This window comes from Asterias amurensis, chromosome 4, assembly GCF_032118995.1.
Source record: "Asterias amurensis chromosome 4, ASM3211899v1".
In the NCBI taxonomy this organism is placed as follows: Eukaryota; Metazoa; Echinodermata; class Asteroidea; order Forcipulatida; family Asteriidae; genus Asterias; species Asterias amurensis.
This window is the reverse complement of record NC_092651.1, coordinates 14,097,662-14,125,253: the sequence shown is the minus strand read 5'-3', so window position 1 is coordinate 14,125,253 and position 27,592 is coordinate 14,097,662. Positions and strand designations below refer to the sequence as shown.

Below are 27,592 nucleotides of genomic sequence, written 5' to 3'. Positions count from 1 at the left end.
GGTCTGCAGGGCGCAACCATGAGTCACTGCAGTTTTAAACTTTGAAATGTCGTCTAAATATGGTCTTCATTTGCCTGATATTCCCAGGCTAACCATACTAGCATTTCAGACAACTGTCAGACAACCAGGGATCCTACCCAAGTTTACCTGGGAAGCAGCAGCAGAGAGATCACCTTAAGGGAACATGACTTTTGATTTCAATAATCAAGTAAGAAACCACAAAGGAAAAGAGTACTTAGTGTTTATGTGGCAGATCCACAGGCTGTTAATAAGAGGGGGTCCATGACAAGGAACTAATTAACTAATTCGTTCTAGTAACACTCTAGTAACACTAGTCTGATGTCAGTGAAAGACTGCCCAAAAGAAGGGCAGAGGGGTTTTAACTGAAATCAAAACCTCCTCCCCACCGATGGACCCGCCTTTTCCTTCTGGACAAACTCTACACAACAGTCCTCACCTGGGCTCTTAACAAACACATAAATCTCTGCAGATGTTTCATCAGAGATGCTATCAGAGTCTCTGCCATACACACATCGGTACAGGCTTGTGTCTGTGTACTCCATGGTCTCAATCCTCAGCACACTCTTGTGCCTTAGTGCTCTCGGACACGTCGGGCAAGCCGCTGATGTAGGTTTAACTCTGGGTGCTACACTGTCTGGGTACAGCCACTCGAGGGTGAAGGCCCCAGTGCAACTCACTTCCACTGTGGAATTCTCCGTTGTGACGACTTCAGAGGAGTCGACATCGATGTGAGGGGGACCAACCTGGAGAAGGCTGGCATCTAAGTAGCAAACAAGAGTATTGGAAATTGTTTGGGCTTTGGCTGCAAAACTATAGCTCAATTAGTCATTTTGAGGTTTGGTCCACACACTATGATGCCTCCAATAGGTTTGGGTAAATCTGTGAACACAAACCAAACAGTGCACCCGAATAGTGTCTTCCATATACTCAAAAAGGCAATATAAACGTCTTACAATTTAAATGGCACCCCCAAACAAAGATATTGACAAAATAGGGACACTGCCAATAGGGCCTATAGGGCTAGAAAGCTCAGTTGGTAGAGCACCGGCATGTTAATCCGGAGGTCGTTGGTTCAAATCCCACTCTAGTCAATTCTTTGTTCAACTCAAAAAATCAATTTAAATAAAAATGTAAAGCTATTTTGAAACATGAATTTACCATATTTTTGATCGCATGGGGGCACTTTCATCAGGGAATTGTCTTGCATCACAATTACAGTTTCATCTTAATTTAATTACCTGTACGTAGTTTTCTTGCATCAATGACGAAATACGTAAAAATAACAATAACAATGAACAAAAACCCAGTTTGTTTACTTGTTTTGCATCACATGAATTCGGTTCACATACGCCCTCACGAGGTTAGAAATACGGTAAATTAGGTTTCCCTACTTTCCAAATATTTCCAAATAACTGATTTGTTTTAAGTCAGCAGGTGTTTGTGGGATGATCAAAGTTTTATTCCCAATCGTTATTTCAACAATTCAGGAGGGACGGATGTTTAGATAATTCGCTGTAAAGATGTAACAGACAATCCACCACAAAAACACTTAATCCTTCCCTAAATCCTAGTAAATACAGGGCTGTACGAAGAAACAATTTAAAATATGCGCTTTGCACACTCCACTTTTCAATGCAAAGGGGTGTGGTTATTCCTCAGCCTGCAAAGCCAGGTCACAGGGTTTCTAACCACACAGGAAATATGTGATTACAGCGCAGAGAGCCTTGGATCATTGCTTGGAACCAATACCGACCAAAGAAAACAAGGAGTTCAGACAACTTCCAATCAAATCCGTGTTCATCAGTTTCTGAATCACTGCACAATACTGTGAGCTTAGATCTTCAGTGACCTTTAAATGCCAGTAAGCCTTCCTGGACCAAAGCCTGGTGAAGATGAGCTTGAGTGTATTACCCAAGAATTCTTGCAAAAATGACTTATTGGCCTTACTTTCCGACCCTAGCAGAGTTCTTTTCTTACAATGTAACTAAAAGCCTGTTTGTCAGACTGCTGTTTGTGGAATTGAAGTTGTGTTTGAATTGCTTTCCATTGTGATTACTTTACTTTAAATTTGTGTAACATATTCTACATTGTTGCTTTAAAAGCTTTCTCAGAGATTCATTTGATCATTTAAAGCTTGATTAAAATCACAATGCTACCGAATGGCCCAATTAGTAAAAAACAAATTACATTTTTACCATCAAAAGGGAGTTCTACAAAAATAAAAAAATACATCAAACAGAAAAATCCTGCTTAGCAGAAACAGTTTACCAGCTAACTTTCAATGAAGTTTATAGTATTGCCACCGGTCCCCCACTCATATCTTGCTCAGCAAAGAAATGAGCAGCGTTTTCTGCTTAAAACAGCTATATGAAATTTGGCCCTGCCTGATCTTGGAGGGATGCATTGATTTGACGAGAATAAAAGTTATGAAAATACGATAGAAATGCCAATTTGTTAAATCCTACCATTTCCAATAACTGCCACATCCACCTGGCTGACCGTTCCACTGTTGATATGATTCATATATCGGCTATAGATACACTGATAAGTCCCTGAGTCACTGTAGCCAACGTTCTCAACACGGAGGATGCTGGTGTGCTGGGATGCAGGGAGACACGTTGGGCAGGCACGAGAGGATAATAATACATGAGTCTGGATGCTCTGAGGGTAACTCCACTCCATGGTGTAGGCACCGGAGCAGTTGAGTTCCAGCATCTCACCCTGACTGATGTTCAGATGGAGAGGGGCTCCTTGGATGTTAGGAGGGCCGTATTTGAACAAGTGTTCTCCCGCTGATAGTAGTAATAATAATAATAATAGCAGAACTTATAATACGCAATGTCCACCGATAGAGTGTCCGAGGTGCCTACAATAATACAATACAATAACTTAGAAAAAACTTACAGTTAATGGAAAATGATGAGCATATTATCATGAGCAAGAAAAGGCATGTGACATCAAATAAGGCTGAGATTTAAGGAACTAGTAACCCCAAAACAATTACTAAAACTTAGCGGCACACATTTGGTAAACTTACGCACTATTTCCAAGCCGAATTCTTTTTAAGATTTTGCTGTCGAAGCGAATTCAAAATGAAGTCTTTAAGTTCAGTGTCAAACTTGATACTTGGTGACAAACATTCTTCAAATGACATTGATAGGGGTGCGATCAATAACAAAGAAAAGCAAAACAGTTCATCAAATTCCTTAAACACTAACAAACCAATTTTGTTTTCCACCTTTGTCTTGTTCTTCTCATGTAAATCGTCAATTGGTATTCAAAGAATATTTTGCATCGGGAAAAGAGAATATTATTTGGCTCTTCCCATGCAGGATTTGAACTACCCCTTACTGATAAGCAATTAACAGTCTAGTATTAAGACATCTATACACTGTAATGGCAAATGTTTGAATCCCATCCGAGTACCTGTGAACCCTTTTCAGAGCCACACTGGATGTATGACTAAAACCACATAATAATATATTGAATCCCATCCGAGTACCTTTGAATTTTTTGTTCACAGCTACACATGTAAAGCCCCACAACAATATTATTCCTGTTTTGAAAGAAGTGTCAAGACCATAAAATAAACTTACGCAAGACGGTTATGTTAACTGCTGCAGAGAGACTCCCAATCTGATTGCTGGCTATGCATGTAAAGGTTCCGTTGTCAAAGGCAGTGGCATTCTGGATGAATAGTCTGCTGCTGAATCTGCGGTGATGCAGCTCAGACTCACTGATCTGACGGGAAGATTTCTCTCGGTAGTTGAATTCCAAACTTGAAATCTGAAGCAAATTTTGATAAAATTATATATATCATTTTCAAATTTAATCTTACAGCAAATGTGAACACTGTCCATTCGGAGGCTGTTCAAATAAAAGCGATACATAGGCCTATCCAAATGTTTGACTCACCAGTTGTCATTTCCATGAATCAATTAATCTTAAATATTTCTCCTGAAGACAAGCAGAGCATACTATTCGACTATTTGAGACAGCCGATCTTATCAGAGCCAACACCCCTCCCAATAGAGATTAGTTACACCATGGTTACACCAGCAACTAGTTAGTTAGTTTTAGTGTGATAAGCACTTACAAGAATAATGAATGAATCACTGAATGAAGTCTCTTTAATTCAATATTTCAAAGGAGTTTTATAAAAAATGTCTCACTCTTTCACAAGCTAATACAACAAAATCACTGTTCGTATATCAACTTTGAATAACCTACTTTATCAATATACAAAAAATGGTCATGGAGGTCTACTTCTACTTACACTGTACATGGTTTGATTCAAAACTTTGTTTAAGTACAGGGGCGAAAAACTTCTTTCACCAAATTTAGTGACTCTATGATATTTCATAGATGGAAATTTGCATCGGGGATAACGAATATTAGTTTTGGTTTTAAATGAGACTCTAGAGTAGTTTTTAAAATCCTGAAATCAGGAAAAAATCTTGTCCATACATATAGACCTAACGCATGTTCTGCTACTAGACCAGCATAAATTTCCCTGATATTCACTTATTTAATTTAAAGATGGTCATTCACAACAGAATAAGTCGAGGAAGCTTTAATTTCTTCATTATTTTGGACAATTTTAATTTTGTTGGCATGACAGACCATGCATGAAGGTTAACAGCAGACCTGAAGGGATACATTCATCTTTTATTATATACAGCAGGGATCCTTGGGACAGTTCTTCAAACACATCTACACTAAGGTCTGTACCTGATTAACAACATCCTTAAGATTTCAAGAAATCCTTGGGAAAATGTGTGTGTTCCTTAAATCTTTAGAAGTTAAAGAGGAATATATCATTGCAGGGGAAGAGGAGTAAGATCTGGGTCAAGGTTAAACCATCAAAATATTCTTGGATTGTTGTGTCAACTTTAAATGTCAATGATGGAGGATGGTTTCCATCATCTCTGACACTCATTAAAGTCACACTATGGATATAAGAAGACATAACATCACTCTCTAACAAAACATGCGTAAATGGTTCTGAACAGTTTGGGAAATAGTGCCATCTCAAATTATCTTTTCTCAGAGATAATATAAAAAAATGTTGTTTTATTTATCTATAAAGGTATCATAACATGTAAAGAACTAAACAACAAGTAATGTCATTTTCATAATCCTAAATAACATCTATACTTGTATATGCCATTTTCTCTATGTGAAAACCTATTTAAAAGGAAAGTCCACAGGTTGAGTTTTCTGTACTATGTGCCTTACAATGACAGGGAACTTCCCATGCACAAGCTAGTGTGGTGGGCTAATGCGTGTGAATTACGTGCCAATACACAGACAAAATTATTTGGTTTTTATTGTTATTTTTTTGTTTCTCCAGATCAACTTTTTAAAAATCATCAAGATAAAAACCATTCAGAATTATCCAAATTCATTCAAAACCAAGACAAACACCAAGTCGAAAACATTCTAAGTACCTTGTTTCAAATTCAGCATGCTCTGGCCAAACTTAAAAAGTTTGGGTCTAGAATGTCTCACACTTCTGACAAATCTTGTGGAGACCCCTAAGTGATTTACGGTGCAATCTCTTTAAGGTTGGTCTTGAGATAATCTTAAATTTATTGTGTTGTCGTCTTCTTTAGAGTTACATATTGTACACAAGAGTTTCTCAGGTTTTTATTTTTTTCTGCTTGAAACATTTAATCTAATATGGATCACCAGCTGATGATCCGTTTCAGTAGACGGAGAGTAGCTGTTTTTTCTTGTGAACTTTCTAATGAAAAAAGTCAAAACAAGTTGGTGCCATGCAATGTACGGGTAGTACAAATATCTGAATTCTTGTTCTCAAAGTACATTGCAGTTAAATCTACTTGTGAATATTCAAGATGCTCACATATCAAAGTGTTTGTCAAAATAAAATTGTATATTGTACACAAAAGTACAGATAACTAGTGGAGGAATGTACAGAAAAAAATGGGTTTTCCTTTTCCTTTTTATAAGTTGTGTATTTTGGGTTGAACAAAGAAAAAGTTCCTCTTATAAAAGTTGCATCACCCTTAAAATGTGATCACATCATGTGCTGCCACTTCACAGGTTGTACTTTAAACTTGAATTTGATCCCTAGCTATGGCAGCTATAGGTTGTATGGCTGCTGACTGACCACCGATCAGATTTTGACAAAATAGGGAGATACCAAAATTTAGGGCTAGATAGCTCAGTTGGTAAAGAGCCGGAGATCACAGGTTCAAGTCATACTCTAGTTATTTTAATTTTGTTTTCAACTCAAAATTATTAAAGAATTTCAAAGTAAATCTCCCTTGTGATTTATTACTTAATTTTCAATTTAATAGTTTCTCCAGGATGCCATTTACCGTATTATTTCCCTGGAGGGAATAGGACTTCAGATTCCCAAGCTTTTTTAACAGGAAATATGTTTTGGCAACTTCGTCTTTGTTTTGTTGGGACAGGTCATATACATTTGGGGAAATTAAGTTATGCAATGAGGGAGCAGTCAGCTTTAGTGTGGATTTTATGTTGTAAATTGCTTAGTGTTTTAAACAACAAATAATTGTGACTAAATAGCACTGAGTTTAATTGAAATGATTTATGTAAATAAAAGCGTCATCTGAGCTGTAGGCTGATTTAAGAAATTGTTACTTATAGAGCCTATGTAAAAAAATATATAAATTTAAGGTTTTCAAAATGTATGTCAAGAATAAATGATTCTGCTATTATTTTCAAAGAAAACTCAAGTCAACTTTATAAGATAGATTGATTCTTTCTTATTGTGTTAGTAATAAGAAGTCCTTGTCGGTCAACAGGAAAGAAGACTGGGTGGGATGTGATGACTCGATTCAGGATAGCCCTTGCTTACCTACAACTACTTTATAAACTTGTGGGTTGCTAATGGAAATAATTAATTTTGGTCAAGGATATACTTCCTTGATGGAAGATGATAAGTGTTGATTGAATTAATTTCTCAAGACAGGCAACCTTGAGGCTTGATTTCTTTTGATTATTGTAAAGTGTCTAATTTCGTTAGATTCATTTCTGTTTAAAGAGTGGTCAAAGTGACTAACAGACACCATGTACGTCTACATGTGGTTAATTCAAGTTTACAAATGACAGAACTAATTTTCATCAGCTTTCTGCATCTCAAAACAAGCAATACAAAAAATACAGGGGGACTAAATCTAAAAAACTTGACTATACATTGCACTGCGCTTAAAGGCAGTGGACACTATGTTGGTAATTATCAAAGACTAGCCTTCACAGTTGGTGTATCTCATTATATGCATAAAACAACAAACCTGTGAAAATTTGAGCTCAATCGGTCATCGAACTTGCGAGATAATAATGAAAGAAAAAACACCCTTGTCACACGAAATTGTCTGCGTTTAGATGGTTGATTTCGAGACCTCAAGTTCTAAATCTGAGATGTCTCAAAATCAAATTCGTGGAAAATTACTTCTTTCTCGAAAACTATGGCACTTCAGAGAAAGCCGTTTCTCACAATGTTTTCTATCATCAAACTCTCCCCATTACTCGTCACCAAGTAAGGTTTTATGCTAATAATTATTTTGAGTAATTACCAATAGTGTCCACTGCCTTTAACTTTTTTACTGTCTAAATTTTAAGTCTGTGTACAGTACAGAATGCAACTGCAGTGCAATTTATGAAAACGTCATTTATGAAAGCGTCACCTCATTACCATTGAGCTGTGAAAGTGACAGTATTTGTCACTTTTCAAACATAACTGACAGCTGTTAGTAGACAGTAGTTTGAAGATTAAGACATCAAGTTTCCTTCCATCCCATACTATAGTCAAGATTGATCTATGCCACAAATTGATGCACAAAGTATACATGATGGCTGAATGTTATAATTCAACACACATCAATCAAAACTCTTCAGAGTATTTTGTTTCCATCTTCATTTAAATGTGACACTTTCACAAGCAGGTTGTGATGTGCACAAATTAGTTGCTCCTACAATACTAAGTTCAAGATTTAAAAGTAGGACACACCTCAGTAAAACTTGTTAACAGAAACATGATAATTATCCATGTGTTTCAATGTTTCTTTTGAATGTAGTCCATTTAAAAGTGCATGGAATAAGATACTGTTTTTAATCTGAAATGCCATATCTTAGTTGTGATTAGGCCTGGGCGAATTATTCGAATATCCGGTTAATGGCGAATAGGTTTTCCTATCCGTAACCGCGAATGCCTTTTTTTTCTTAACCGGATATCCGCATAGGGCGCGAATACCTATTTACAAACCGGATAATTCTGTAGTTACAACCGAGTAACCGGATATTCTTTAATATCCAAATATCCGCGGACGTCGGGCGACAACTGATATGAATTGTTTTTGTCTGAATCCTTATGAAACTTCTATTAAGACAGCATAAAACAGCATATATTAAGTATTTAACTATGCTCACCTCCGTGAAGAGTTAAAACAATGACATTTCTGGCATAATTTGTTCAAAGATTACAAAAAATTTCCTTCACGTAGAGTCAATCACGATCAAAAGAAAAAGCAAATCGCCATCTTTAAATTAGATCCGGTCATTTTTATGAATGAACCGAGTGACACTGTCTAAAACGAATATCAATCCGCCCATAAGATCTCGTTCACAAACGAACAGCGCCCTCTAGCGGCGAAAAAACTATTTGAATATCCGGTTAATTTCGGATAGTTGGCCAGCGATATCCGAATAACAAAATTTCACTATTCGCCCAGCACTAGTTGTGATAAGACTTGTTAGTCTTGAATAGTGTCATGTGTGAGAAACTGCCCATGAAAACTCACCGCTTGATTTAATTTTTCAAATCAAATTACTGTTAATTAAAAAACAATAACTTGGGAAAGATTGATGCCAATGATTTTTTTTTGTCAAAAAGGGGGGTAAGAGTAGATAAGGTTGGTGTAGATAAATGGATACATCCACAATGTTTAAGAACTTTTTGAATTTTCAGAGGAGTGCTTGTCATCCATTCGTCTTTTCTTTGCCTCAGGAAATGGATAAGTCCAGATTTCAACTCGTGTTTATTGTCAGCTACAATTCACTCACACACATCCAATATTTGTTAATATTGTGTGGTAGCTAACCTGTTATGAAGCAGGGATTTGCTTGTACCAAGTAAATACATACAGCTCTATGAAATTGTGCCCTAAGCTTGACTACCGAAATAAAATGATGAATCATTATCTTACCCTTTTTCCTGGATATTCCCAGCTGAGTTCAATATGGCTTCTTGATGGCACGTCCACCTCGCACATCACGTCAAACCCTTCCCAGCCCTGTATCACTTCAGTCTTGCTGGCGTGTATCTCAGGCTTGACTGGGGAACTATGGACTGAAAAAATAATTAATCAATCGATCAATCAATTGACCAATTCATCAATCAAGGGAGCAGTCGACCGATCAATTCAGTAATCAATCAATTCAATGAGAGTGATCAAAATATCTGAAGTTTATGAAGAATGTCAGGAAATAACAAATTATAAGATGTAAATAAATGATGAGGTTTTTAACAGCAAGAGTTCCTTGCATCATCTCAAAGTGTAAGAACGTTTGGGCATGCAATTTTTCATCCATAAAAACTGTCCAGAAAAAATTGATTTGATTCATAAGCTTACTTTCACCAATTTCCTTTTTTTCTAATTTGAAGTCTCCTCTATGCCCGTGTAATACTTAACTAATTAAGAAACAGAAAAGTTTACATAATCCAATTGAGTTATGTTTAACTTATTAATGCAGCTTATTTGCACAGATGTAGGGTTTGGGAAGGGAAGTTTAGATTAGTAAAATCAAGATGACCACACAGTGATAAAGGTCGATTGATAAAATGCCTAAATTTCAGTATTCAACAAGTAAAAGTTCATACTCCTGTGTGATGTTCCCGTCAAATTAAAAAAAAAGCTACTTGCACAAAGTCCACAAAGACATTAGCTTTACACAGTGAGAAAATATCAGAACCAACACTGGCATACACATTATCATTTTTTGGGGGCAAGCATGAGCCAAGACATAATTAGAGGAGGGGGGGCCTTTCAAACAACTCATTTTGTGAAATAGTTTTATTGTCATTTGGAGGCACGAGGGGGAGGGGGTCAGGGTTGGAGCCCTCTCCCCCCTCTGGTTACGCCAATGAGCACCGACTGTGATTAAAGTCATACTTCAGTGAGTTGATTTCAATCTACAAAACATTGTATGCTTCATAAAGAATTTGACCATAATGTGCTCCTCTCAGAGTCATAGCCACTAATGTACTTCAAATTACTTCTACAAAGTTTGGACTTCCACTAAGTTTGGACAAAACTTGTGACAATTGAGGGTCAGATTTATGTTTGAAATGTGGTGTGCTTCGAATCCTGCCTCTTTCTACTCACCTTCATAGTGCACAGTGAATATCTGCTGCTGGAGCATATTTCCCAGGCGTGCCTCGCATCTAACAAATCCATCGTACAATTCCTGATTAGCCAAAACATTAAATCCAATCTTGGGATTGAACACTAAGGTACTTTCATCCTGGTTCGTAACCGTCGTAAATCCAATGACCAGAGAAACTTCAGTCCTTGAGTTAGTTGTCCGACAGGGAATGGTGAATGGTGATTCACCACTAGTATAAATATTGTGATCAGCCACCGGTAGCAAAAGTTTCTCAGGATCTTTAAATGAAACAGAGAGATTAGATTGTTCAATTTGAAACTATCTAAATTGATCTATGGGCCAAAATTTTATTTGCTGTTATCACCCATGTTTGGGAGTCAGATTCACAGGTGGCGCAGCAAAGTTAACACGCGCACCATACATGTAGTTCTTAACGCAAATACTCGGTGTGGAATGCAGTGCATGCTGGTCCAGTTAGCAATCTAGTTTGATCACTAGCTAGACCAGCATGCACCTCATTCAACAGTTGGCGTTTGTGCAATGGGTATTTGTGTGCAATGGGTATTTGCCTCTAACTTGACTCCCAAAATGGCAGATCATAGACAGACAGCCCTTTTTTCTGAGATCTCAGGTGAAGGCTGAAGTCTATGAGTACAGTTCCATAAACTGTGTCCATCATTAATATTTCATATACTTTTAACATCTTCCACCAATCTTTCACCATACTGTTTGTTTTGAACACAAATGCACTCAATGCACTAGCTTGACACAAATTACAGCCCCCACCTCAATGTGAAGCGATGGTTTTTTGGGCAAAGTGTGCGAATTTAGTAGTAGCTGGATAGCTCCATGGTATAATGTAACAGAAAAAAACAGACTATGGACAGCCAAAACAACTCAGAATTTGTGCTCTTGGGTTTCTACATGGCCTTGCATGCTCACCATCATTCAATGTTGATTTTAAAACCAAAAAAAAAAATGCCCATCACAAACAACCAGACAAAGTGACAAAAGTTTGGACAGGTGTTGGGTTATCAATCATTAATGCATCAAAACAAGATACTTTTTAACGGTGTTTGATGATAATAGAAGACATCCTTGCAAAGTTTCATTCTATGAACTTCCTTGAGTATGCCCTATGCTCATCTTCATTTCCCTACTTGTTTATTTAACCATTTGACAACTTTTCTAAAGAAACTTTACCATGGCTCCATGCTTTTTTCAGATCTATTTTCGATCTCCCCAAAAAATATTTTTTAGAACATCATTGTTGCAGTCAAACCCTGACTTGATAACAGAGTAAAGACTAGTTACATTATCTTAAAATGCACCAGAACTTGTTGCTGTCTTTTGAGGAATTTGTGAATGTCTTTACTAAATGTATAAATGCTGTTACAAACATGACACACTCTAGGTTTCTTTATAACAAAAAATACATCAAACTACCGGAATTAAGAGTAGAGAGAAGCAAAATAGATTTTCTCATGAAAGTAACCCACACACCCAGCTAATGTACTCTGCACATTATAACTCTAGTATTGGTTCCCATGAGGCCTACAGTGTTTTTTTTTGTGGATATCTTCAAGTGGAAGTTCCAAGTTCCTGAAAACAAGAATCCTTGTTGAAAACAAGGATGATTAAGCAATTGGGAATCTGAATTGAGGGCATGCACGTTTTTAAGTGGAAGTTACACACTGGCTTTGCCAGGAGGCTCCCCTTCCCTTAACCCCTTACCCATGACCATCAATCCACTGCTGCAAACGTATTGTGACCTGCTATAGTGTTTGGAACACTAAAAGCAGTGCTTTCATGATAACCAAATTTAGTTTAGATATTTGCATTTAATATGGCAATAAGCATTGGTTTACCTTTTCAGAAGTGTCTTATCATGATGTTTTCAAATGCAAATTTAGGCCTAACATCTACATTATTGTAGATGCCCGCTGCCAAACTTAGGATTCGAACTGTCTCTAGCTATCGGGCAATCTCGGTGGTCTAGTTGGTAAGACACTGCTCTAGAATTGCAAGGGTCGTGGGTTCGAATCCCACCTGAGTAAGTTTCACAGGAACAGGGAAAGTACTGAGTATACAGTGCTAAAACACATCGGTGTATGGGTTAAAACCCAAAATAATAAAAATTAAAAATAGTATTCTTTATCCCCGATGCAAATTTAACATCTTTGATTGAAGTGTGACTAGTTTTTAATGCAGTGTCCGATTTAAAACTGACACTACCTTTTTTAAAACTCTAGGTCCAATTGGAGTGAAGAAAGGGTTGTTAAAGATATAAAACATGGTTTGAAACTCTCAAAAACTCACCGTTGCTTGAAACATAAACATACACCTGAGAAGACACGTCACTTGTCAAATTGTCCGAGTATCTCAGGTAGGCACACACATACTGTCCAGTATCCTTATATTGTGCTGACTCCACTCGGAGTACACTGGAATGTTTTAACTGGGGTTCACAATCCTTGCAGGGAAATCTCGTAATATCTGCTCGGTTTTCTACAGCTAAGTGTTCGGGATAAATCCACTCAAGAACGAAGGCTCCATTGCAAGATATTTCCAGTGTTGTGTTTTCAACAAGTGTGAGTTCAGATCCTAGTGGTTGTATGGTTGGTGGGCCAACTTTTTTTAACCTTCCAGCTAAAGGGATCAAAGAGATAAAAAATACAACTCTCATTAAAATTTAACATCTATTATAAAATTTGTTGATCATTTTGCTGATACTCGAATGCACTGATGTAAATCTTGCACTCAGATGTTTAGGTAGTTCATTGCATATAATCACAATCAAAGCAAATGTACAGTTTTATTTGGCATGCACTGTAATTTGCCGTTGACAATGTTACACCATTGTTGCTAGCGGAGGAAGTGTGATCAATTATTTTGTAAAATAATTGGAAATACCAAATATCAAGTATTAGTAAACAATACAATTAAATAATTAAGTACTACTATTACCCAGCATTAGCTGATATCTGCAGCAGTAAGCAACTTTTAAGCAAGGTGTGACAAAGTAAATTTTAAGTAGTAATTCTCAAACATAACCATAGTTATAAAACTTTCCACTCTTCAAAATAGATTGGCTACATTGTAGGTCAAATGGAAGCATGGTAGGCCTACACTCCCTTTAAAAAGGAAGTCCCTGTCTACAAAATGGATCACTAAAGTAAAACAAAATAATAAAGAGGGACAGTTAACACCTGTTGAGCATTATTAACTGTGGTGTCTCTGAAAGTTCATGCCTTGCGGTTATTCTTCCAATGTTTTCATTTTTGTGTTTTCCCCCTTTCATTACACCATCATTCTTCACCAAACTGCATGTTGCTCTTTTTCAGTCGCTCCCGTTTTTGTATGTCTACACCTAAACAGGTTAGCAGGAAACTTCAGAGATGAGTGTAGTAATTGGCCTAAGATGATGTCATCATCTCAAGACTTTCAGGTGTCCACACTGATGATGACGAGCCTCTCTGGATGAAACCTCCCCTTTGCAATGACGCCAATAAAAAAAGTCATTGTCAGAGTGTCAGCTCGACTCTAGTCATCCTACCCTTCCTTCTATCTTATTGATGAACCAGAGAGAGATTTAGATCAGGTGGTGATTTGTATCGAAGGATACCTCCTTTATTGTGACATGGTGATGCCTCCACTGACCCGGATATTGAATCCGACAGATATAGCCAAAGATGCTAGTCATAATCCCATTCTTTTCACTGTCTGCATCATATTGTGCATCTATCATATAGATCTTAGATGCTATTAAATAGGAACAATGTTTCTTCAGTGACCAAATTGGAACAAGAATTCTGCAGAATAGCCTAATACATGGTTTTTATGTGTTTTCCCATTGTAATAATTTTTTTTACGTAATCATTCCCCTCAAAACAGTATCACTAACATGAAAAGAGCAATGAAGTTGAAATTCATGTCTGAATTACTATTCCAATTAACAGTAAAGTATTAATAACGATGACACTTTAGTGAAATTTAGAACCTCATCCCCTCAACTTAGAGTAAGGACTAGGTTGAACCAATGATACACTATCAAGAAAGTCAAGGGAGCTGAGAGAGCCATGTCTTAGCCTTCATACATGTTTTTGTTACAACATAATGGAGGGTAGGCCTATGGCCCCTTAAAAATCTCTGCATCATAACGTGGATTTATAATGTATCCATTTAAACTCTACACTGTCATTTAATTAAGCACTCGTCTTTTGGTTGACAGAGCATTTTAGCCAATACAGGCTATTGCATCAAATTAAATGGTGGCATATGATTAACAAAAATTTGCCCTGTTTCAGGTATTTCTTAAAATGATTATACAGTAGACACTGTACAAAACATATAAACACAGGAGTCAAAACAAGCCTAGTTAGTATAGATGGTGTGGTTTGCAAACAGCTTGTGATAGATCACAGCTGCTGTGATCTTGAACTTACTCTTCAAAGCTAAAGCTGTTTTGACTTGACATGTCTTCAAAACAAAGTATTGAAGCTGGGAGTGAGTGTGACCTAGTCATTTGAGTGAAGAAAAATGTTCACTGCTCGTGTTTTAGTATTATTTCTTAATGTTATATATACCATTCAAGTTCAGTAACAAGATGAAAGATTGGAATAAATACATGTCATGTAGTTCATACCTCAAACCCACTACTATACTGGCTTAGACAAACTCTTTTAATTCATAACTTACATTATGAATTACTCATATTTAGTTGATCACTTTTCAAAAAGATAAAAGCACACTGAACATTTTCATCATGTTCAAACCCTGTTTTTAAATATTGGTATAAATTTTTAGCTTTATCAATGTTTTCACAAACTTTTAATTGTATGTTAAAACATTTTTTAAAGGAAACTTGTGAAAAGTATAAATGTGACAGTCTATACAACACCAACACTTTCGTGCATCACCGCTGATCCGCTGCCCAGTACTTAAGCAGCATGCAGCATCAGAGTCCAGCATTCTCCAGAAGACGATCAGAGCATACTGATCGAAACGTCGAGTTAATCCAACGGTTCTTTTCAGAACCACCCCAACTCATTTAGAGATTGTTATTACATGGTGTTACCGCAAACTCTTCTATATCTTATTTCCACCATGCAAAGTTTCAAATCCTACTTAAAGATTGGTTTGTAATATTAATAATCGGGCAACCACAACCACAAACAGAAGTTTAAACATGGTCATCATCATCATCATGATCATCATATGATGGTTTCTTTTTACATATCAAATATTCTAGTGCTAAAGCATGATATAGTTTCCCTTTAAGTTGACCCTGCTCCTCTAATCTTGTTTTCTCTAAACATCAGCCAGCTTCTGTTATTAGAATCTTAAAACATCTAAGTTGGATAATAACACTTTAACATCCAGCATAGATAGGTTTGTGAAATTACAGCAATTGCCACTTGACTTCACACAATATTCAAGGCCCAATGCTGTTTGCGTCTACATTTTCTGTCACGGTTCGAAGTCAGGAAGCCAGTAAAATATCCAACATTACTCGATACCTTGAGCTACTGATATTGCCTCTGGAAACAAATTGGTACTATCAGTCAAGTGGAAGTTGCCAGTATACTACATGTGGTTAGATCAGGAAACACTCTTTCCGCAGTGATTTAAATGTGATGGCAAAACTTACCCGCAATAGATTTAAAGACACTGGACACTATTGGTAGTTGCCAAAGACCAGTCTCCTCACTTGGTGTATCTCAACATATGCATAAAATAACAAACCTGTGAACATTTGAACTCAATTGGTCGTCGAAGTTGCGAGAAAATAATGAAAGAAAAAACACCCTTGCCAAACAAGGTTGCGTGCATTCAGATGCTTGATTTCGTGACCTCAAATTCTAATTCTGAGGTCTCTAAATCAAATTCGTGGAAAATTACTTCTTTCTCGAAAACTACGTCATTTCAGAGGGAGCCAATTCTCACACCATTTTATACTATCAACCTCTCCCCTTTACTCGTTACCAAGTAAAGTTTTATGCTAATAATTATTTTGACTAATTACCAATAGTGTCCACTGCCTTTAACCAGAAACTAAGTATCCAAAAGCAAATACACACTGGGTGGAGTAAAGATGTAACTTTGTACAAAGTATGATTAGGTTTTCCTCCTGTAACTTATGCAGAATTTTATTTGTGGCAAACACTCAACCTTATATTACTCTGTTTGCGTCAATGAGGACTTTTTCAGTTTTAATTGTTTTAATTGCTTTAAAGGACGATAACAAACCTCAGAAACTTTTACAAAAGGGGTTATTCAATAAACTAATTACTTGATAAAGCCAAATCAACAAACATCATGTTCATTTAAGTCCCTCTTATTTATTGTACCTCAATAGCATTATCTAATTGTTTCATGAAACTGTGTGCATGGAGGTAGAAATAAATTGATGTTTAGCCAGCATTATAAGATAATCTCCTCTTTTATTAATTAGATGTTGTGAGTTTGGTCCACTGAAGCGTGCATAGAATCTAAGATTCAGCAAATTCCAACTCAATGAGCTGTCATCTTCCAACCATGAAGTTTCTCGTTCATTAATTCATCAATTAGTTTCTGTCATCTTTTTAATATCCAAATCCAGGAGTAATCACCAGGAATATTAAAAAGAATGTCTGTCCTCAGCCTTTACATTTGTCAGCTAAGTGGTTATAAACCACAGAAGTTAATTTTCTGAGGCAGTCAGGGGTGAATGACCTTGACCTGATGATGACAATTTCAGATGTCTTGACTATGTCATGGTCAGTGTGTATGGTATCAGGAATGATGTGTACAGATGTGAATGTATAATATGTTGTGAGGGTGCTAAATGTAGAGCAAGGACACATACTACAGCCTCATAAAAAAACTGGGTCCAGCAATTTGAAGCTTGTGTGTGTATAGGTTTATCACAAATGAAAGTATACTGTTGGAGTCTTAACACATATAATGCTCAAGCAAGGCGCTTGAACAAAAACTAAATACTTTTTAAGACTATGAGACCCATTCATGTAGCACAGTATTTTTTATACAGGGTCGGTGCTGTGGTGCACTCTGCAGTAATGGTTCAATGTCTGTGGACAGACCAGGATAAGGCATGGCTAAACTTGTAGAGTGTAGCCGAGTGCAATAACACATTTGTAGGCCTCAATGCAAAGAATACTGTTTAAAAGAATTTTAGAGAAACTTCATAAAACCCGTATGATCAGAATTAATGTAGGCCTACTTTCCCAAAACCAAATGAAGTCTTCTTCTTTTTATACAACAGTTACACAATCTCAATAATAGTGGCTTCAATTGCAAGTTGCAAAGTAAATTCACCAAGCATTGCTTTCAGACAAGCATTTACACATTAAATCTCATTTTTATGAATAGATTTGAAAAAATGTTTCTCACTGACTGAATATCTCTACAAATGGTATGGATGAACAGTGCATGAATGCAAAAAAAAAAAAAAAAACAGTCCATTGACCCAATCATTTCTAAAGCAGTTTATGTTAAATTTGTTGAGGTTGTGATAGCATCCTACAGAACCCTGTCAATATTTTGACCAAGCTTGGAACCAGGCCCAGCATTTCTGCACGATATCCCCTGTGAGGATTTCCCGTTTGTACCTAGGGCAGTTTGGGTTTCTGGAAAGCTACCGCAAAGACACTCAATGAAGAATGTACTGGACACTCTGCGGTAAACATGGACGACAGGGCAGCAGTCAGTAGGTTCATTTCAGGAAAGTGTATTTTTACCTTTTAACCTAATGATCCACAGGACCAACATGTTTTGAGTCAGTGAACTTAAAGGCAGTGGACACTATTGGTAACTACTCAAATTAATTATTAGCATAAAACCTTTCTGACGAGTAACGGGGAGAGGTTGATGGTATAAAACATTGTGAGAAACGGCTCCCTCTGAAGTGCCATAGTTTTCGAGAAAGAAGTAATTTTCCATGAGTTTGATTTCGAGACCTCAGATTTAGAACTTGAGGTCTCTAAATCAACCATCTAAACGCACACAACTTCGTGACAAGGGTGTTTTTTCTTTCATTATTATCTCGCAAGTTTGATGACCGATTGAGCTCAAATTTTCACAGGTTTGTTAATTTATGCATATGTTGAGATACACCAAGTGAGAAGACTGGTCTATGAAATTTTACCAATAGTGTCCACTGCCTTTAAGGTCTTTTTAAGAGCTACAAAATGTTTATTAGCATTGTTTGGAAGGACTTACTTGTCAAGTATTCAATGTACATGTATCGTTGAATGGCTTCAACTTTACTACATTTGTACATTTATTTCATTCACCTCTCTTTATTTCTGTTCTGACTTTGGGGCTTGGGTGGATGTGCCTCCATGCGTTGGGGAGGGGATCAGGGAGGGGATCATTGGAACACCAAAGAACTAATAATAATGCATTTTTCTAATAATAATGCATATTGTATTGCGCCATCTATCTAGTGTACAAGACCCTATTCCGAGGCGCAGAACAAAAAAACAACACATATACAACAAAAAATAAATATATACTTTACAATAAAAAATTATACAATGAATAATCTACTGTAAAGACATGTAACGAGCTAAGTGTATGAGGATTTAAATAAATGAGTTTGCAGCAAGTTTTTAAACAATGGGAGAGAACTACAGCATCTAATGTTATTTAGTAAAGCGTTCCAAAATTTTGGAGCACAAGCGGAAAAGGCACGATCGCCATACGATGAGGAAGATAGTTAAAAGGGACTTAGCAGAAGAACGAAGAGTGCGAGAGGGGGCATAAGGTACAAGAAGATTTGCAATGTAAGACGGAGTTAAGCCGATCTGAGATTTAAATGCAATAAATAAAATTTTGAATTGAATTCGTTGTCGAATGGGAAGCCATTGAAGTTCCTGCAATATAGGTGTATGTGATCATGTTTTTTAGATTTTGTTAAACTAGGCCCTATAAAGAATTGACGAACAAATTAAAATAAAACAGTTTTAACAAATTAGTGCAATACTGTGTAGCATGTAAGGCTACTGCTGAAGCTTGCATTACAAGCTGAAAATATATTCAAACAGCCCAGATATTATGCCTAAATATACATGTATATATGTACTGCATCATGCTGTGTTTAGAATTTAAAAGCTTTATTTCTTTCATTTTACCCACACACCATCAACTTCTTAAACCAACCCAAACAACAGTGAAATTGTGTGTACAAAATGAATTATTGCACAATATATTATTGTTTTAATATGAAACAACCATTTCCTCTGCATTGATGGTCTTAAATATTCTATATGTTCCCCTGATGGCAGTGGACACTATTGGTAATTACTCAAAATATTTGTTAAAACTCAAATATTATTATTATGGTGACTAAGACAAGAACAGTTAAACTCCCAGTACATAAACTATCAAGTACTTCATTTACATGTATTATTACTAGAGCAAAATGTGGCCACACACTCTGAATAAGGGCATTCTAATGTCATAATACATCCCAACAAGGGGAGAACCTTCTGATCACAAGTGTTAAAAGCCAAGGGCTAAAATGTAATAACGGTAACCCCTTGTGTATCAAAGGCTAAAGAGAACATGCACCATCGGTTGGTTTGGTTGGTTTGGGATCGATGGTGCTCTAGCCATGCTTGCCATTTAAATGTAGGTTCTATGCTGAGACATCATTTCTAAGAAAGAACAGTGTTTGGGATATTTCCGCCGAAGTTCACATCAAATGGAATAAATTTATGGCTTTGATTGGCCCAAAGATAAACAAACTTATACGGGGCCTATACGCTCTTTCTTAATATTTTATGCATGCGGTACGTCACAATGCAAATCCAAAACGAGGCGATGGGCGCAGCCACTGCAAGTGATGGGGGACGTACGCCCATAGTAAGAATTATGACGTCATTGCATAAATATTAAGAGAGGCATATGGGCCCTAAATGTTATGCTCAAGTTTGTAAATTGATGAATATTGCCATAAACCTATTTTATGAAGTCATAAAGCAAAACACTTATGAAAACGCAAAAGTGTGCTGACAGTAAAACTTTTCACAGGACAAACTTTGAACAAAGAAACTGATTTTAGTCTTAGGGAAAGGCCAAAACAAAAGCAGTGAGCATAAGTGACGCTTAAGAGCAGTGGGGTCCTTTTCTCTTTAAAAACCTACCTAAGTTTACATGAATGACTGAGACATGTTTAGATTTGGGCAATTATGGCAGGCTCACTCCGCTGGATAAAATAAACAGTGAAATTGCCCAGGGATTTATGATAACAGATGTTGGGAGCAGATAAGATTATATTCAATTTTTAATCTTAGGCAGCCTACAACTTCTGGCAGTGGATGAATCGTTTTTAACAGTATTCCAATGCTTCGTGATTATTGTGTTATGTTTTGGTCTGCTGCATGCATCCCAGGCCACGGAGAAGTAGAAGTTCTGTTGACAAGGAAACTTGTGCTCATGTTTTTCGAACTCAATGAGGCATAAAAAGGTACAATTTATTACCCCAAAAACCTGGGAACAAGTACATTTAAGGCATCCATTTATCATTTAAATATTGTTCCTATTTTAAGAAATCTGATGGGTCATAGTCAAGGCAGCTGCCAATCAGCTGGTTTCCCATATCAAGATTTCTCTAGAAATACATACTAGCAGTCTACACAGTTTGTTTCTAAATGTCCAAGTGGACCACTAAACAAAGCTGCCCTGTGTACCTTTTTGCCATTTTGTCTACCGCCAAGTAATTCTATTGATACTATCAACTATACTTGTGGCCTGTTTTACCTTTTTTTTATTGTAAACAGGTGGAAACCAGTACTTGTGATCTTCACAATACACATTGCAGGTAATTACCCTCTTCCTGCCATTGTGAATAAAGCATTGGGGAAGCATACTACTTTTAAGTGTATTACATGTAGGAGTCCGTTGAGTAAGGAGTCAGTCCTGTTAACATTTGCACAGATTTGTCAGCCTTGTTTACATTCATACACCAAAATTGTTGGAATGGACTTGGTAAGAAATGTGTAATGCGACTCCCGTGAGATAAACAGTTCAAATATTTAACTCATTGATTTGATGACTCTGTTGTACAAAAAATTATTTAAGCCTATTGAACAAAAATCACAGTTTTCAACATCTTTACTATTTATAAAGAAATCGTAAGGAAAAAGAAAAAATTGCTTGCCTAATCTGTTGGACCGATGAAAGGTTCATGTTAATCCACCAATAGGGGGAACGAACTTGAACAAAATGGACACATTGTAGGATGCCATTTATGCATCATTACTTCTGTAAGAATTTGTAAAGTTCAAACCTTTGTGAACTTGATTCTTTGTATTAAACGACCTGATTTTCGCCAAGGTTACCCAAGGTGGCCAAGTAGTGAGTTGTGCTGCGTATGATCCATTACCAGATAGTAAAAAGATGATTCATGCAAATTGGCTGAGACTCCCTTCCCTCGACAATAAAAGTAATTTCCTGATCTTGATCTTGATGAGATATGTGGTGGTGGCAGCTTAATTTTTATCATGAGCAAGAGCTTTTAATACAATATTTTACACACAGGTAATATAAGTTGATAGTTGACTCAATAGAAATGATTGTCATTACTTCGTAAGTTTGTCAAACTACCACGTTTTCAATTTTAGCTTTCATGTTTCACTATTGTGGATTATAGCCTTTTTGTATGCATACCATGATGACAATGTTTAAAAACTTAATCATGGTGAGAATTTTCTTTCGTCTTATCATCTCATCTCAATGAAGAAAAAAACCCAATATTTTTCCAATATGTGCAAAATGCTCTTCGGAATGAATGTATCAACAGTTTTGAACCAAATGGCAATTATTGTTTCAATCCATGTTTCTGTTTTGTGTGAATTTTGTTGGGGGGGGGAGGAAGAATAGTAGTCACTAGTCAGTGATTTTCTTCTCAGACTCTGAAAAGCATGCAATTCCATAAGGAGGCATCAATATGTAACTGTTGACAAAACAAAAACATGCTTTTCATTGTTCTTATCAAAGTTGAAACAACAGTGCACATTCTTAAATTTGGAATGTCAACATACAGCTTAAATGGCTTCCCCTGTATAACTGTCATCGCCTGACAAACCTGTTTATGGCAGACTAGTAGGCCCTACTGTCCAAACATGTAAGCCTATGCTTTTAGATTTTACAACATTATTTAACTCTCTTCTTAAAGCCATTATACACTTCCGGCACAAACAAAAATTAAAAGTTCACAGATTTACAAATAACTTACAGGGTTTACAGAAGGTAATGGTGAAAGACTTATCTTGAAATATTATTTCATAAAATGCTTTACTTTTTGAGAAAACATTAAAACAATATCAATTCTCGATAGCGAGAATTACGGATTTATTTTAAACACATGTCATGAAACGGCAAAACGTGGGGAAACAAGTAGGGGTTGGTTTTCCCGTTATTTTCTCCCGACTCCGATGACCGATTGAGCCTAAATTTTCACAGGTTTGTTATTTTAAAGTTGTGGTACACGAAGTGTGGGCCTTGGACAATACTAATTACCGAAAGAGTCCAATGGCTTTAAACACTGGACACTATTGGTAATTGTCAAAGACTAGCCTTCACAGTTGGTGTATCTCAACATATGCATAAAATATCAAACCTATGAAAATCGGTCGTTGAAGTTGCGAGATAATGATGAAAGAAAAAAACACCCTTGTCACACGAAATTGTGTGCTTTCAGGTGCTTGATTTCGAGACCTCAAGTTCTAAATCTGAGGTCTCGAAAACTAAATTTAACATTACTTCAGATGGAGCAGTTTCTCACAATGTTTTATACTATCAACTTCTCCCCATTACTCGTTACCAAAAAAGGTTTTATGCTAATAATTATTATTGAGTAATCACCAATAGTGTCCACTGCCTTTAAATGAAGAATAAAGAAGAAAAAAAAAGGAAAACTCCTGTTCCAAAGGTGGCGAGTGCACAAAGCCCCGAAAATTAGAGTTTTCAAAGGACAATTTTATGTTAGTGTACAATTCTTTGTGTAAATTTGATTCAAAACCATACATGTAGTTAGTTTCTGACAGGACTTTCTGCATGATTGTAAGTTAAAAGCATAAAGGCAATTAACGGGTTGTTCTCTGTGCTCACTTCAATGTGTTCCCTTACATGTTAACAGAAATTTCTTTCTATATTCAGCTTGCCAAATTGTGCTCCTTTTTGATTTAGCCCTTTATTTCACATTCATGAAATTTTACTTTTAAATGAAAACAATTTAACATACAGGTTACTATCCCGGTATGACAAAATTAACAACAATCAAATTTCTAAATCAATTTAAACGAATAAACTTAATAATATTAATAAAGACAGATGTGTGGGCTCAAATAGGCTGCTATACAGTTTAATTTAAAAACAATAATTGTCTAACATACATCACGTAAGCTATAACTACAATGCTTTTTAACAGTGTCCCCCCCCCCCCAAAAAAAAAAAAAAAGTTAGTGGTGATGTTTCGACCATAGCAGTCTTTCTCAAAGGTTGAAATGACATTGACAACACAACCAACAGATTGTCAGCTTTGGCTAGATAGTCTAGGGTCGAAAAATCAAACTAATTATTGGTAGGCATTTTGCATTCAGCAAATACTATTTTCAAATCTTTATTTCAACATCGCCTTCTACACTACATGTAGTCTCATCCCTCCCCTTGTTATTCGCACCCCCTCCTCAGACCTCAGTCTTATCGCACCCTGGGTAGGAGTAGACCTAGTAATTTAGGCACCATACAGTTTTTTTTATTAAGTTTGAATGCAATAGTCGTTCGAAGTAAACCTTTCAAAAAGAAGTGCACAGCACCAGTAACCCCCACGTCCCAACCCCACCCCCAACACATCCATACATTGTACACCCAACATCCACACTTTTCCACCAAATAAACCGGCTACAAAAGACTGCTGGCAGCAGTCCAAATTCTTTTCGACCTTTTTATGAACTCTGGTTTTTACACCACTTTCAGTTACCCTTCGCAAGGAAAACTAGTTATCCAAAACTTGTTTATTTTGGTTTTAATTTTGACCAAACATACACAGCATGGCAAGAAGAAAATAAAGTTGATCACGAACATTGTTGTCATTAGGACAAATGCTCCAATGGTAGTGTTTAGTGGTATTGTGTGTTCGTTGCTGTTTTGTTGTTGATTTGTTGAGTAAGTTGGTGTTACTATGTGTTTCTATGAAGATAACAAAATGTCTGGGAATTACAAACAATACTGTAACAGAATTGACTAAATTCAATTGATTCCATTTGAAAGATTCACTCAAATAATTATTCGTGAACAAACAAACTCAACAAAACTGTTACTAGTGGTGGTGCCCCCACAGAAAACTTACCAAAAGCTGAGCCAGCAAAAAGCAGACAACATGCAACCTGTAGAATGAAGAGCAACGACGTCTGCCATCGAAACACACCGACGGGACCAATGTCCCTTAAAACTAAAAGTCTTGTGTAAAATCCAGGCATTTTCAGTCTATGTAATTAATCCAATCCGAGAAAAATTTCCACAGTACAATATCGTTCCATTTATGAGAAGGTAACGCTAGGTCATTTTCCTTTGCCGTCAAAAACACGGAGGAATTTTAGAGTGGCGTAAAACCTTCCAACGTAGATCCATGTTCTAAACACACACACGGCGTCTGCTTTCTGAAATTCGGAACGGAAATCATGGCAGTTTGGGGCAAACAAGACCGACTCGACCAAAGAGCTCGAACACTTTTACTTCATTAGCATACTGCTGTGCTTTTTATAAAACCTCCTCCCTGTGAATGCACTCATCTTTGGTTTGGTTTATCAAAAATAAACATGCTGTCACTTTTTTAAGCGCAACTTGTACATTGAATATTTTGTGAGAGTGTTACCGTGAAAAATCAGAGTCTTAAAAATGCAGTTTCATTTCAAATTTAGACAGCAATTTCTTACTTTTAAGAGGGTAGTGCGCAATAGAAGTAATAGCAGGCTGTGGGCGGAGTCATCTACCCCTGCCAACAAATAATAATAATAAGTCACGCCACGCACGCGCTTGAAGTGTGAGGAGTGCTGCCAAACTTTTAGGGGGACAAAAGCAACCCATCAATCAATCAAAGTGAAAACTTCAGGGAAATCTTTTGGAGATTTGCATACAACTGTCCCTCCCTAAGAAAGGTGACACGTGCCGCATGCCGGCGGCGACCACGGCACGCTGAGCTGAGATAAGCAATAAATACTGTCTTCTAACAAAATTAGGTAGGCCTAGGCCTACCGGTCGGTCTACGTCTGCGTTTGGATTGTATACAGTCATGGTCCCCCATTATTGCCCATTATCCTTTCACTTTGACTCAGGTAATTTGGCTGAGAATGTATTTTTAAAGACGTTTAGAATATGTTAACTGGGGCCTTATATAGTTTGTTTACACTTTGCGGGTGGTGTAATGAAATTTATCCACGATGAGAAAAGTGCGTCGTCCAATAGAGGGCCCACTTCAAACCGTTCACAGTTGCCATCAGGAAGTAATAGGGTTTCTTAATAATAGTCTGTGCTCGTCATCACTTCTGGTAAAGACATTTCGAATTTTTATAGTAGCACAATCTCTTTTGGTCGCAGGCTAGGGATTTAGGGTTTCTCTTGAGAAAAAAAAACATAAAAAACAGTGCTCTACGATAATATTGGCCATAATCACGTATATTTTTAAGCATGGTTTAACATTTTCTTGTAATCATTCTACGTAGGCCTACGGTTTTTACAAAATATTTTACTTTGTTTTAGAGGGTATTTCCAAGTTACTTGTCTTTCATATGTTACTTACGGGCATAATAAACAAACTCCCGTTGGTCTTTCGTGACTTTTATGAAGCACAGTGCCAGGTGCTGACCCAAAGTTTACCGGAAACAAGTTGGAGAATGCTGTCGGGGAACTTGTTTGGCAAAATGCCCTCTACCAACCACCTGATCGGTATCGCGGCCATAAAACATAAGCACTTAAAGGGGTACAGTAATGATGGGCCTGCAAGTTGTATTAATGGGTTGGAAGGAGCAATTTAATTGCTAGCATAATACGTTGGTATCATCAGCTATCATCGGATGCCTTCAATTTTGCGTCGGAACTGGCTAGGGGCAAGGTTTGCTGTAAGAAAACCCACAGACAAAAAAAGAAGAAGAATTTTCTAAGTCGTGAGGTTTAAAGCGGGTTTCCAGGCTAGATTATGGATCTTTGAGACATGATATTTATTTTGTCCAGAAAATAAATATGCTGTAATAAAAGGCAATCAGACTTAGTTATCTTTATTTAGGAAGAGAGAGAATGACATGGGATTTTCCAAGATGTGACAAAGAACAAAAGTCGTTGTAACCTGATTATTTTGGTTATAACCCGGAGAAACACTCAGTGATGCAACACTTAAACAATTCAATCACCACACTCTGCAAATTGAATGCTTTAATTTTGATTCAAATCATCAATTATAGATGGCAAAGGTCAACATGTCTGCACTTACACGGATTCTGATGTGAAGAAAACAATATTTTGATGAATGTTTGAACGGTGACATTTCTTCCACATTAGATGCAAGTGCATGGACGATAACGCCACATAGGCCTATATACAACGAAGTTGAAAACATGGTCATTAATATTAATTATACTGTTTAGATATTAAAAAACAAAAAGGTCGTTCTTACTTATTTGGATGGAATTCCACTAGGCTCAACTCAACCAAAGTGACTGCAGAACACTTGTTGATTCAGTACAGGGCAGCTATACGGCTATAGCCGGCTAAGTTTGGTTTGCCAAGTAAGTTAGTCCAGCCGTAGCCATGAGCCACAAGAAATGGGACGGCTTATCCTTCGCTACGGACTAATGCCTACCAAGCTGTCAGGTTCGACTATGGTAAATATTTTGGTACCCAAATTGCAAAGGCTGCCCATCCCAGCCTTCATGGCAAAATAGAGGCCTAGACCATCTCGATGGATTTTGTTGGATGTAGGCCTAAAAAAAAATTGTTAATAGCACCTCGTCCCGATTTTTTTTTTTTTTAAACTGTGTTGTGTTTTTATACAGTTGATTCTCGACGCTTATTTTGTTTTATTTTATCTGAATGAATGTGCAAATTAATTGTTTAGTTTGTAGGTCCACCTGCTGAATGCTTATTATTACATTTTTTTCAGATCTAAACATCCATTAGATTAAACTTTAATGTTCGG

General features: G+C 36.8%; 1 protein-coding gene across 1 annotated transcript in view; it reads right to left on the bottom strand.

Annotated features, from left to right (window-relative positions):
* Positions 1–25,035, bottom strand: part of LOC139936482 (uncharacterized) — a 58,645-nt gene extending 33,610 nt beyond the window's left edge. Inside the window, exons 1-7 of the mRNA XM_071931308.1 lie at positions 24,752–25,035; positions 12,715–13,044; positions 10,395–10,673; positions 9,216–9,358; positions 3,618–3,807; positions 2,487–2,813; positions 458–781 (exon numbers count right to left, since the gene is read on the bottom strand). Coding sequence (XP_071787409.1) covers positions 458–781; positions 2,487–2,813; positions 3,618–3,807; positions 9,216–9,358; positions 10,395–10,673; positions 12,715–13,044; positions 24,752–24,881 — 1,723 coding nt within the window. The 5' untranslated portion in view covers positions 24,882–25,035. The remainder of the gene's footprint in view (positions 1–457; positions 782–2,486; positions 2,814–3,617; positions 3,808–9,215; positions 9,359–10,394; positions 10,674–12,714; positions 13,045–24,751) is intronic.
* Positions 25,036–27,592: the final 2,557 nt, after the last annotated feature.